This window comes from Scyliorhinus torazame, chromosome 2 (genome assembly GCF_047496885.1).
Source record: "Scyliorhinus torazame isolate Kashiwa2021f chromosome 2, sScyTor2.1, whole genome shotgun sequence".
Lineage (NCBI taxonomy): Eukaryota > Metazoa > Chordata > Chondrichthyes > Carcharhiniformes > Scyliorhinidae > Scyliorhinus > Scyliorhinus torazame.
In genome coordinates this window covers 218,151,770-218,165,937 of record NC_092708.1, presented here as the reverse complement: position 1 = coordinate 218,165,937, position 14,168 = coordinate 218,151,770, and the positions used below count along the sequence as shown (strand labels likewise).

At 50.2% G+C, this 14,168-nt stretch overlaps 1 protein-coding gene across 2 annotated transcripts in view; it reads left to right on the top strand.

Moving 5' to 3' along the window:
• Positions 1-14,168, top strand: part of LOC140395811 (caspase-8-like) — a 95,138-nt gene that overhangs the window by 66,323 nt on the left and 14,647 nt on the right. For both annotated transcript variants that reach the window (XM_072483937.1, XM_072483936.1), the window contains exon 9: positions 6,188-6,302. In XM_072483937.1, the coding sequence (XP_072340038.1) occupies positions 6,188-6,302 (115 nt within the window). The remainder of the gene's footprint in view (positions 1-6,187; positions 6,303-14,168) is intronic.

Below are 14,168 nucleotides of genomic sequence, written 5' to 3'. Positions count from 1 at the left end.
TAAGATGGATTTTTTCACCTCCTAATACTTCCAGATACCTCCTCCGGTAGTGATGTAAACACTTCACTAGCCCTACCTACCAGCTTTGTTTGAATCAGTAATACCCACATGTACTGTGGCCATTTCATTTGTTTAGCCACCTTCTCAAATGAAATGAAAAAGGCTTCCACCTCCTTCTCGTCAAACCTTGACAATGCTTGGACATATTTAAATAGATTCCCACCAAGCCTTCGACTTTGACGCTCTTTCTCACTATCCTCATCACTATCCACCAACTGTACGTTTCCCTTTACGTCTGCCAATTTTAACTGACTGGCATGTTTCATGGACATTTTCTGAAGTTCAAACTCTCTCTTTTTATCTTTTTCCCTGATCTATATCTTCCTTTCTCTTTCTTTTTGGTCTGCTAGGCCTATTCTTTCCGTTTTCCTTTCTTCTCTCTCTTTTTCCTCTCTTTCTCTTTCTTTTTCCTCTCTCTCTCTTTCGTATTCAAGCTGCTTTAATTCTTTCTCATGTTCCTTTTGCAACTGAATTTTTACCATTTCCAATGAGTCAAACTGTATCTCAGGCAACTTTAAATGCTTAGCCACCACCATAATTACCTCACCTTTTCGCATTTTGTCAGATAATGTTAACTGCAATGTTTTTGCCAAATCTAACAGTCTGCTTTTAGTCTCTGACCGTAAGGTACTGCGTGTGACCGTCTCCACCCCCAAAAACTTCTGAGCCTCTGAAAGAGCCATTGTCCACAACACACTCCCTACTTAAACTAAAATACCACACCTGAAAAGCACCCACAATATGCTCACCCCTCACTGTCTTTAAGTTCACTAAGCCAATCCAATAGATAGACTTTTATCCTGGACGAGCCCCAGTTTGTTATGGGCCAGGGTTTAGAGAACCCCAAAGTGTAACATGGAGTTCACCTGACCCACAACTTTTAATAGATTGTGGTATGGGGAGCACAAGGCCCACTCCTCTACAGGTGTGGTACAGCAGAAATGGAGAAGTATTTTTTAAAGCAAAACAATGTTTATTCTATGAACTCAAGTTAACCTTTTTAAAACATACAGTGAACATCTTAGCAACCATTAATTCAAATACAACCCCAAAGACTACAACACTAAGTAATCCTTTAAGCTTTCCTTTTAACATCCATATGACTTAAAACACCTGTTATCAGAAGCACATCAGGTTAAAGTCACTACTGTTATTAGTTTTAAATCACCAGGATCGATTTACAGTCTTCAGATTACAGAGAGAGATTCATACACCTTCTAGCTGTGACTGCAGCTATCCATCTCTGAAAACGAAACTAAAACACACCCTGCAGCAAACAGCCTAAAACGAAAGTAAAAAGCTGACAGACAGCCCAGCTCCACCCACTCTCTGACATCACTGCAGTAATAAACACCCATTTCTTAAAGGTACTCTCACTACAGATACTTATATACACACCCATTTATAAACACCCATTTCTTAAAGGTACTCTCACATGACACCCAGCGACAATGAAGGAACGGTGATATATTTCCAAGTCAGGATGGTGCGTGACTTAATAATAATAATAATCTTCATTATTGTCGCAAGCAGGCTTACATTAACATTGCAATGAAATTACTGTGAAAATTCTCCAGTCGCCACATTCCGGTGCCTGTTCGGGTATGCAGAGGGAGAATTCAGAATGTCCAATTCATCTCACAAGCACGTCTTTCGGGGGGAAACCGGAGCACCCGGAGGAAACCCACACAGACACAGGGAGAAGGTGCAGACTCTGTATGGACATGACCCAAGTGGGAATCGAACATGGGACCCTGTGAAGCGATAGTGCTAACCACTGTGCTACCGGGCCATCCAGTTTGGAGAGGAACCTTCAGGTGGTGGGGTTCCCAGGTATCTGCTGTTCTTGTCCTTCTAGATGGTAGTGGTCATGGGTTTTGTAGCTGTTGTCTAAGGAACTTTGGTGAATTACTGCAGTACATTTTGTAGATGGTACACATGGTTACCACTGTTCGGCAGTGGTGGAGAGTTTGAATGTTTGTGGAGGGGGAGAAATCAAGCGGGCTGCTTTGTCCTGAATGGTAATAATAATAATAATCACTGATTGTCACAAGTAGGCTCCAATGAAGTTACTGTGAAAAGCCCTTCGTCGCCACATTCTGGCACCTGTTCGGGGAGGCTGGTACGGGAATTGAACCCGCGCTGCTGGCATTGTTCTGCATCACAAGCCAACTATTTAGCCCACTGTACTAAACCAGCCCTTGGTTTCGAATGGTGTCGAGCTTCTTGAGTTATGTTGGAGCTGCATTCATCCAGGCAAGTGGAGAATATTCCATTACACTCCTGGCTTGTGCCTTGTTGATGGTGGACAGGCTTTGGGGGGTCACTCACCATAGGATTCCTCGTCTTTGACTTGCCCAGGTAGCCACAGTATTAATGTGGTTAGTCCAGTTCAGTTTCTGATCAATGGTAACCCCAGGATGTTGATTGTGGGAGATTCAGCGATGTTAATGCCGTTCAATGTCATGGGGCGATGGTTTGATTCTCCCTTATTGGAGATGGTCATTGCCTGGCACTTGTGTGGCACGAATATAACTTGCCACTTGTCAGCCCAAGCCTGGATATTGTCCAGTTCTTGCTGCATTTGGACATAGACTGCTTCATTATCTGAGGAGTCATGAATGGTGCTGAAAATTGTGCAGTCATCCACAAACTTCTGACCTTATGATGGAAGGCAGGTTATTGATGAAGCGGCTGAAGATGGTTGGGCCTAGGACACTACCCTGAGGAACTCTTGCAGTGATATCCTGGAATTGAGATGATTGCCCTCCAACCACCACAACATATTCCTTTGTGCCAGGTACGTCTCCAACCAGCAGAGAGTTTCCCCCCTGATTCCCATCAACTCCAGTTTAGCTAGGGCTCCTTGATGCCGTGCTCGGTCAAATAGTGTCTTGGTGTCAAGGGCAGTCACTCTCACTTCACCTCTGGCATTCAGCTCTTTTGTCCATATTTGAACCAATGCTGTAATGAGGTCAGGAACTGAGTGACCCTGGTGAAACCTAAACTGAGCATCTCTGAGCAGCTTATTGCTGAGTAAGTGCCCCTTGATAGCACTGCTGATGACTCCTTCCATCACTTTGCTAATGATGGAGAGTAGACTTATAGGGCAGTCATGGCTGTGTTGGATTTGTTCCGTTTCGTGTGCATAGGACACGTCTGGGCAACTTTCCACATTGCCGGGTAGATGCCAGTGTTGTAGTTGTACTGGAACAGCTTGGCTAGGGGTGCAAGTCTACAGTACTATTGTTGGAATATTGTCAGGGCCCATAGCCTTTGCAGCATCCAGTGCTTTCAGCCATTTCTTGATCTCACGTGGAGTGAATCGAATTGGCTGTAGACTGACATCTGTGATGCTGGGGACCTCCGGAGGAGTCCGCGATGGATCATCCACTCGGCACTTCTGGCTGAAGATTGTTGCGAATGCCTCAGCCTTGTCTTTTACACATATGTGCTAGGCTCATCCATCATTGAGGATGGAGATATTTGTGGAGCCTCCTCCTCCAGTGAATTGTTTACTTGTCCGTCACCATTCACGACTGGATGTGGCCGGACTGCAGAGCTTTCTGATGCGTTCATTGTGGAATCTCTTAGATCTGTCTATTACTTGCTGCTTATACTGTTTGGCACACAAGTAATCCTGTGTTGTAGCTTCACCAGGTTGACATCTCATGTTTCGGTATGCCTGATCTGGCATACTCTCCTGCACTCTTTATTGAACCAGGGATGATCCCCTGGCTTGGTGGTAATGGTAGAGTGGGGGATATGTCGGGCCATGAGGTTGCAGTTTGTGTTTGAATACAATTCTGCTGCTGCTGCTGTTGGCCCACAGCGCCTCATGGATGCTCAAACTTGAGTTGCTAGATCTGTTCGATGTCTATCCCATTTATCACGGTGGGAGTGCCACACAACACAATGGAGGGTATCCTCAATGTGAAGACGGGACTTTGTCTCCACAAGGACTTCTACCGATACTGTCATGGACAGATGTATCTGCAGCAGGCAGATTGATAAGGTTAAGTTCAAGTATGTTTTTCCCTCTTGTTGGTTCCCTCGCCACCTGCTGCAGTCCCAGTCTAGCAGCTATATCCTTTAGGATGAGGCCAGCTAGGTCTGTGGTGGTACTACCGAGCTACTCTTGACGATGGACTTTGAAGTAGTGTTCAACATGGAGGAGTACTGATTCATCAGCTGATGGTGGCCGGTATGTGGTAATCAGCAGGAGGTTTCCTTGCCCATGTTTAAACTGAAGCCATGAGACTTCATGGGGTCCAGTGTTGATGTTGAGGACTCCCAGGGCAACTCCCTCCCAACTGTATACCACTGTGCCGCCACCTCTGCTGGGTCTGTCCTGCCAGTGAGACAGGACAGGACAGGAATGGTGATAGTGGTGTCTGGGACATTGTCTTATGTCAGGCTGTTGTTTAGCTAGTCTGTGAGACAGCTCTCCCAACAAGCCCCAGATGTTAGTAAGGAGAACTTTGCAGGGTCAACAGAACTGGGTTTGCCATTGTCATGATGCAGGGTTAGCTGTCCGGTACTTTTGTAGCGGTTGAATACAACGGAGTGGCTTGTTAGGCCATTTAAGAGTTAACCTGTGGGTACACGTGGCTGCCATGGTTGCCACACATACAGGTAAGGATGGCAGATTTCCTTATTATTGTGACATTAGTGAACCAGATGGGTTTTTACAACAATCAACAATGGTTTCATGGTCATCATTAAATTTTTAATACCACATATTTTATTGAGTTTAAATTCCATCATGATGGAAATTCTTGCCATGGTGGGATTCAAACCCAGGTCCCCAGATCATTATCCAGGATCTCTGGATTACTAGTCCAGTGACAATACCACTATGCCACCACCTCCAGATGGATTTTAAGACAATCAATGATAGTTTCATAGTTGTCATCACTGAGATTAGCTTTCAATTCCAGATTTGAGGCTGTATTCTTCCACCACATCCGTTGCAGGAACGCCACGGGCGAGACGGTGACAACGGAAAAATCCATTGACCTCCGGTGCGATTCTCCGGTCGACGGGCGAACGCGGCCGGAGAATCCCACCCTTGGTTAATTGAATTTAATGGCAGGATTTGAACTGGCATCCCCAGAGCATTAACCTGGATCTTTGGATTACTGGTCCAGTAACATTATCACAACACCACCACCGTTTGGATAAGAAAACATAAAGAGGAAGCTTTACTCTATACCTAACCTATGCTGTACCTGCCTTGGGAAGATTTGTTGGTTCAGCTGGTCATTATCTCATTGCCGTGTGAAGATTTACTGCTATGGTTCCCTATGTTGTGTACAAACTGGTAATATCATTAATAGGGCAGGGCGGTTGCAGCATGGTGGCGCAGTGGTTAGCACTGCTGCCACACGGCGCCGAGGACCCAGGTTCGATCCCGGCCCCGGGTCACTGTCTGTGGGGAGTTTGCGTGGGTTTCGCCCCCACAACCCAAAGATGTGCAGGTTAGGTGATTGGCCACGCTAAATTGCCCCTTAATTGGGAAAAATGAATTGGGTACTCTAAATTTATATTTTTTTAAAATTTAAAAATAGGGCAGCACGTGACGCAATGGTTAGCACTGCTGCCTACGGTGCTGAGGACCCAGGTTCGATCCCGGCCCCAGATCACTGTCCATGTGGAGTTTGCGCATTCTCCCCATGTCTGCGTGGATCTCACCCCCCCACAACACAAAGATGTGCAGGTTGGTGGATTGGCCACGCTATATTTCCCCTTAATTGGAAAAAAAAAATAATTGGGTACTCTAAATTTATTTTTAAAAAGGTAATATCATTAATGTGCTCAAACCCTACTTCAGGAAACACATGGACAAGATTGCAGTATTTTCATTGGCCATACAAGCTGTCCTCACAGTATTGCCCATTGAGGTTTACAGTTAGTGCTGCTCAAGTCAATTTTGTGCTATTCAAATTCATTTGAAGTAGCAGAGGGGATAGGCATTCCAGCAATTGGATCTGGATGTGAGCCCAGGTTCAAGAAGAAAAAGGTCACGTTTCAACATGCTGACTCACTCACTTCTGTAATATGTTGTTCATCAAATTTGCCACCTTGTCTGGATGTGCATTTCATGTTGCATTAACTGTTTCAACAGCATATTGAACAGTACAAAATGAACAGTAAGCCGCTTGGAATCTGCGTAATATTAAACAATAAATTGTTTCCGGGAACGAAACTCAAGGAAAGAAATGGGACAGATTTTGATGCAGGTAAAGTCAAAAAAGTTCTAAATGATGAGCTTGTAGAAGCTATTGAAGCAACGTGACTCAGAAAGATCACTGGTAATTACAAAGAACAAAGAAAAGTACTGCACAGGAACAGGCCCTACGGCCCTCCAAGCCTGCACCGACCATGCTGCCCGTCTAAACTAAAATCTTCTACTCTTCCGGGGTCCGTATCTCTATTCCCATCCTATTCATGTAATGAGCGAGAATCACTACAGGCGTGGCCCTGACGCGTTGGACCTCGTGATGGGCCAGTGGGGTAACAGTTACCCCCAAAGTCCATCTGAGATTCACCCTCCACCCCTCACAATGCAGGACCTGGCCATCCCACCCCTCCCAACACTCCCCCATGCCGCCCCCCCCCCCCTCCACCAGAGACCCCCTAAGTAAAGAGACTCCAACAGAGACCCCCTAAATAAGGAGATTCCCCTCCCCCACAGAAACCCACCCCAAGAGAGACCCTTGTCAGGAAGCCCCATGCAGACACAGGGAGAACGTGCAGACTCCGCACATTCAGTGACCCAAGCCTGGATTCGAACCTGGGACCCTGGCGCTGTGAAACAACAGTGCTAACTAGGCTGATGGACAGCTTCCACAACCCCTAGCTGTCAACATTGTTCCATTCACCTCCCTTCATGCTTGAGTAACTTTGAAGTGGTCAGCTGTGAAACTAACTGCAAAGCTTATAAAACATCGAGCTTTGACTAACAGCTCCTGGATGACTTCAAACAGAGTTAAGGGCTTTCTATTCATCAACCTTCATAGTTGAGTGACTTTGAGGTGGTCAGCTGTGAAAATAACAACATTTAACTCTATTTGAAGGGGGAATTACCTTTAGTTAGGGGATCTTTGGTGGGGGGGGGGGGGGGGTCTGGTGGGGGTGAGATGGGAAGGTCTTGTATAGTGGGGGGAAGGTGGCCCTCTGATGTACTCTGGGGACAATTCCCTTAAAGAGTTACCCCCCTTGGCCAACCGCAAGGCCCACTGAGTCAAATACATGCTTGTCACGACCAGGCAACAATTGTCGCCCACGTGATTTGCGGCCCAGAGGATCAGAGAACCATGAGTGCCTGGAGAATGGGGTGCCATGCCCATTAATAGGATGCAAATGGTTCATTAAGAACCATTTGGCACAGTGCGCAACCCTCGATCCCAACGCCAACAGGGCTGGAGAATCAGGGCTGATCCCGTTTTCTCCCCGATGCTTGATTCTCCGCCACATTGGAATCCAGCTCTTCATCTGTTATTTTACTAGTTTCTCCTTGGGTGAAATTTTCCCGGATATCAGCCAAGGCCAATAGCAGGCAGGAAAAGCGACATTGAAGCCTACGGCAGCAATGGTGGTTTTCTCCGCTGTATGGTTCGGGCTTAGTCAGAAAAACCACAAGGGGCAGGTCCTACAACGTTAAGCTGGTGGGGTGGGCTCCAATTTGACACCTTAGTTTGTCGAAGATCGGAGCACCATTTTTAAAGGCCGCTGCAGCACACAACAGATAATCAGGAACACCCCCACCCCCGCCACACACACCAGTGAATAGCAGGAGAGGTCAAAAACAAGATCCGCGCCAGGCGCCAAACAGTTTGCGATGCAACCGGCGCGCTCCCGTCGGCGAAATCAGATTTTGCCGCAGTGTGTGGCAAGAAACCAATTATCACCACTTAAGCCTTATTTCCATATAATTGACAAGAGCAACCCCATATCGAACGGCCTCCTGTCATTCAGCGGCCTCCCCAGCGAGTGGTCAAGCTGGCGCCGATTAATACTCCTTTTTAAAAATGTAAACTGGCAGAAAGGCTTCTGTGTGGAGCCGAGGAGGTGAGTAGCCATCTTTGAACACAGACAAAGAGCCTGGGGGTGCTGGGCTTGCCAACCCAGTGCTTGGCAGGTGGAAAACCCTCAGCTCGGGGTGGAGACCCTCCACACGGGTGGACTGCCATGGGGGGGAGATGCATTGGGGGGGGGGGGGGGGCAACCACGATGCCAACCCCTGGATCATATGTACTCTTTCCAGGGACAACCCGTGTCCCTGCCCGTCGGCCCAAAGACCACCCACCAACTGCCGAGGCCTCTGGCTGTGTGGCTGCAGGCTATTGCTAATAGGGAATTGGCAATCGTGGTGAAGTGAGCACATCACAAATGCCAAGTGGGTTCCTGTGGGTGGGCGCCCATGTAGTATGTGGGAGTCATTGCCTAGCATCCCAATCAAACCTTGATGCCTGGACTCTGTGCCTGAACACTGTGGGAGGCAAGACCACACGCGTAACATCCGAACACCCAGGGGATGGGACACAGCTCCGGGGACATGTCCATGGCTGGAGGGCAGGTGAGCGCCACCGTGGGGGGGTGGGGAGGGGGGGGGGGGGGGGCTCCTGGAACGATGGGCAATGTGGTGACACCACATTGCAGAAGGAAGTGACAGAGGCATCATAATGGTTGTCCGGTGCCCTCCGTGATCCTCAACGTGCTTGGCCCTCCTAGCTCTACCACTATGTCCTGGCGTTTCCCCAGGATGCACAGCTGAGGTGGGGGGCTGCTGACCTCATCCCATGGCCTCTGGGAGATCTGAGGCCAGAGGGCCCCGGCTCACATGCATAGCCGTGCCGCCCGGTCCCGTGTGCTGACCTCGAGTAGCGGACTCTTCAGAGGGGTGCAATCCGGGGAGCTGGTGGCCACCGTCGCCATTCCATGGGACGGGTCCAGGTTGGCACTCAGCGCCCCCTCCACCTGGTCGGTGCCTATAGAGCCCTGGGGTTCACCTTGGGATGGAGGGGCATCTGGTTCGAGCCCTGGCTGCCCTGCACCATTCGGTTCTGCCAGCCCTGGCGGCTCCCCATGGTCCGCACCATGGTGTCGATGCCCTCAGCGATGCTCCTCAGTGACTGGGACAAGCTCCACAGCGCCTCGGCCATGTCCATCTGAGAGCGGGTCATGTCCCGCAGAACCTCATCAAGTTCAGCCTGGTACTGGGTGACATCCCCCAGCGAGTCGAGCATTCTGCCGAGACCCTCGGCATTGGCTGTCTCTGACTCTACAACACTTTAGACACCTTCACAAAAGGTGCCGACATCGTGCACTAGGCTCTCCACTGCGGTCGCCACCCTAGCAGTGTTTGGCCTCGGTGCCACGCATTGCCACCGACATCTCCAGCGCCTCTAGCCTCTGGGACTCCTCCAAGGAGCTATGGATCTGCTGGAGTATCGCTGACATCTCCCTATCGTCTCAATCAGCTCCGGGTAACTGTACCACAGGCTCAGCATCAGGCTGAGACCCAGCTGGGTCTTGGGATCCAGCAGCTCTCCGACTACTGTCTTGCCAGGGGGTTCCTACCTCCACCTGATGTGTATCAGCAGCAGTGTGGTGCTCACCAGATTGTGCCCCAGAAGCCTGACCACTAACGTTTCCCACCGAGGTGTGTGTCTCTGCGCTGGTGGAGGGTGGGGATGGGAGCTGTGCCGCGGCTATCACAGTTGCATCCTCGGAGTTCTCCTCCAAGGTGTCCTCCTCGGAGTCAGGAGGGTGCCGCCTGGGATGGGTTGGCGCTGTCGGCTGGAGGACCGGTGGGAGAATGGACATGTGGTCATGGAGAATGGAGGGATGGGTCAGTCAGTAAGGCAATCACTATTCACGTTTGACAGGTCCTCTGGGTGGAGCCAGGTGGTTCCTCACCTCTGCGGCATCCGCCAGTCCCCGCGTGGGTGCACGATCTGTCCTTGGCCACGCCAGTCACCTCCAGGGCCTGCTCCTCGAAGGAGGTGAGGATTCTTATGTCCGGCAACCCTCCGCACTTCTGGGCCCTCTCCCGATGTTTATGGGAGAGCCTTTCCTGAGGAGAGCCAGAGAGGGCATTGTTAGCCACACGCGTGGTTTACAGTGGTGGGAGAGGTGATGTAAAGCAGGGGTTGGGGGTGGAGGGGTGGTTGAAGGGGGACGGGAAGGTGAAAGAAGAGCTGGGAGTCGCATGGGGAATTGGGGGGGGGGGGGGGGGGTGGATGCTCCTTCAGGGGGGGTTGGTGTCTACTCACTCATGCTGCCTGGTGTAGGTCGTTAATCTTTTTCATGCACTGAAGACCAGTCGTCCTGCTCATACTCTCCTAGCTGACTGCTGCCTCCACCTCAAGCCAGGCAGCACTGACTGCCTTGTGGCTGACTCTCCTGGACCCTCGGGGGAACAGGACCTGCCTCCTGGCCTCTCTGACGTCTGGCAGTCTCCTCAGGTCAAAATCCCCAAATCTTGGGGCTGTCTCTTCGGCACCATGATCGCGAGCTGGCTGGGGTTCGCTGAGCAAGTGCAGCTTAAGTGTTGCTCGACCTTAGGCGGCACGTGACACAGTGGTTAGCACTGCTGCTTCACAGCACCGAGGACCCGGGTTCGATCCCGGCTCTTGGTCTATCCATGTGGAGTTTGCACATTCTCCCCGTGTCTGCATGTGTCTCACCCCCACAACCCAAAGATGTGCAGGGTAAGTGGATTGGTCACGCTAAATTGCACCTCAATTGGAAAAAAAAAAGAATTGGGTACTCTAAATTTATTTTTAAAAAGTGCTGCCTGACCTTGTTAGCAGGGGTGGCGAGCGCAGAGACGGCGAATCAGCTGGCGAGCCTTCATTTGCGGCATGAAACCCGTGAGGCCTCGTTAAGTGGACCAATTAACATTGAATTGCGTTGCCAGCCTCGCTGGGCCAAGCACCGGAAAGCTTGCGGCAATTCCCGCTCGCTACCACACTGAGAAATCTTTCCGGAGAATCGCGTCCTTAAGCTAACCCTGCTGCTCAGCAACCATACGGGCAATAATGTGAATAGTGTCACAACTTAATGTTCCAAAATGTCTTGTTCTTTTTGTAGATTATAAAAACTTGCTCCTTCTTCCTTGGTTAAAACTTTTTGTGGCCTATGCAGCATCAGCTATTTTGTCCTGATTCTGCCTTTAATGGACTTTCTCCCTCTTTTGTTTTTCTTCTTGTGTTAAAATAGCTAAAGCAAACTTTTGAATTATTTTCCCTCATCATATTCAAACTTGCTTACCTCACTGTGACAGGACTTCTCAACTGTGTGAAGATGTCCTCTTAAAATATAGCCTGAGCAATGCTCTCATCAAACATCCACAAAAAAAAAACTGGATCCATTTGTGGCTTTCCTAATCACTCTTGGCAGTGCCAAGGTGTCCGGCCGGCAGCAGGAGTGTCAGGGTACGACCCTGACCAGTGCCCGCCCACCCGGGGCCTCCGATGGCCTAGGCGACCCCCCAGTGTCTGTTACGGCTGGTCATCGTTTTGTGTGGACCAATTGCTAATCGGCTCCATGGCGAGGTCTCCCAGGCTCAGGCATCTGTTCCGTGTCTCGGGAGAATCAGGCGCAGGGCCTTATTTAGATAAGCCTAATGGCTAACTTTAATATGTAAATGTGGATCTCGCCCAGCGAGGCTTCTCACGAGATTGAACAGCCTCGTCACGTCACTGAGTCGGAAACGACGGGGCCGTCCAATCACACCCAGAGTAGCAGCATTGTCGCACAGGAGAATGGAATTCAGCCTGTTGTGTCAGTGCTGTTTCTCTGAATGAGCAATTCACTTAGTGCCATTTCCTCACCTTCTCCTTGTAACACTGCACATTCTTCATTTCAGGTAACTATCCAATTCCCTCCAGAATGCCTTGATTGAACCTGCCTATACCATTCCAGGTCCTAACCACACGCTAAGTGGAAACCTGTCTTATTAACTTTGGCTAACAAAACCTATCAAATCCTGATTTAAAAGTAACAATGGAGTTAGCAGCAGCACGGTGGCGCAGTGGTTAGCACTGCTGCCTCACGGTGCCGAGGTTCCAGGTTCGATCCCGGGCTGGGTCACTGTCCGTGGGGAGTTTGCACATTCTCCCCGTGCCTGTGTGGGTCTCACTCCCAAAACCCAAAGATGTGCAGGTTAGGTGGATTGGCCACGCTAAATTGCCCCTTAATTGGAAAGAATGAATTGGATACTCTAAATTAAAATAAAAACAATGGAGTTAGCTTCAATTGCTGTTTGTGGGAGAGAGGTCCAAACTTTTACCATCCTTTGTGTGTAAAGGTATTGACCAAATTCACAATGGCAACAATAAATTATATAGCATCGTTAACATGATTAAATGTCCCAAGGTGCTTCACAGGAGCATTATAAATCAAAAGATGACACCAGGCCATATAAGGAAATATCAAGGGCTCGATTTAATGGCCTCGTCACTCCAGGCGAGAATCCGTGCAAACTGGTTCGATCGTGGGAGCAGCGTAAATCGCGAAACTAGCCAGGTGCCAAGAAGTTGCAATCGAACTGGCTCACTCCCGTTGGCGGATTCCAGAACTCGTCCAGGCGCAGTGAGAACCGCTTAAAGGCCAATCTCCTTGGTCTTCCTGAAGGTGTGGAGGGGGCGGACGTCGGGGCATATGTGAGCACGATGCTGCACTCGTTAATGGGAGCGGAGGCCCCGGCGGGTCCGTTGGAGGTGGAGGGAGCATACCGAGTTATGGCGCGAGGACCGAGAGCAGGAGAAACTCCCAGAGCCATAGTGGTGAGATTCCTCCGTTTTAAGGATAGAGAAATGGTCCTTAGATGGGCGAAGAAAACTCGGAGCAGTAAATGGGAGAACGCGGTGATCCGCGTTTATCAAGACTGGAGTGCGGAGGTGGCGAGAAGGAGGGCGAGCTTTAATCGGGCCAAGGCGGTGCTTCATAAAAAGAAGATAAAATTTGGAATGCTGCAACCGGCAAGACTGTGGGTCACATATCGAGGGAGGCACCACTACTTTGAGACGGCGGATGAAGCGTGGACCTTTATTGTGGAAGAAAAACTGGAATGAGCGGGTTATTAAAAAGAACGTTTGAACAAAGTGGTGGGGCGAATGTGGGGGGCGAAGAGGAGGGTTAAATAGGGGGGAAAGAGGAGTTTTATGTACTAATCCTGCGATGTGGTAACTTTTCTCTCTTCCACAGGTGGTGATGGGGGGAGGTGGGGAGGGAGAGGAGATGGGGCGTTGGCCATGGGGGGCGGGGCCAAGGGCGAAGCGCGGGCTTGGCTCCCGCGCTATGATAATTATGGCGGGAATAGAGAAGCAGGAAGGAGGGGGCGTCGCACGGTGCGAGCCGTGGTCACGGGGGGAAGCCGAGGTCAGCCAGAGTTTGCTGACTTCTGGGAGCAACATGGGGGGAGTAATTACGCTAGCGGGGGGGGTGGGAGGGGGGAATTACTGGGTTGCTGCTGCTGGGGAAAGGGGGGAGCGGGTATGGGAGAGGATGGGCGGGGGGGCACCGCCTGGGGGAGATACAGCTGCGTGGGAACTGGGTGAGAAGCTGGAAAAAGATGATGGCTAATCGGCAAGGGGGGGGGGGGGGGGTGGGGGGGTGGGAAGCCCCCCAACTCGGCTGATCACGTGGAACGTGAGAGGGCTCAACGGGCCGATAAAGAGGGCACGGGTACTCGCACACCTTAAGAAACTTAAAGCAGATGTGGTTATGTTACAGGAAACGCACCTGAAACTGATAGACCAGGTTAGGCTGCGCAAAGGATGGGTGGGGCAGGTGTTCCATTCGGGGCTAGATGCGAAAAACAGGGGGGTGGCTATATTAGTGGGGAAGCGGGTAATGTTCGAGGCAAAGACTATAGTGGCAGATAACGGGGGCAGATACGTGATGGTGAGTGGCAAACTACAGGGAGAGACGGTGGTTTTGGTAAACGTGTATGCCCCGAACTGGGATGATGCCAATTTTATGAGGCGGATGCTAGGACGCATTCCGGACCTAGAGACGGGAAAGCTGATAATGGGGGGAGACTTTAACACGGTGTTGGAACCAGGGCTGGATAGGTCGAAGTCCAGGACTGGAAG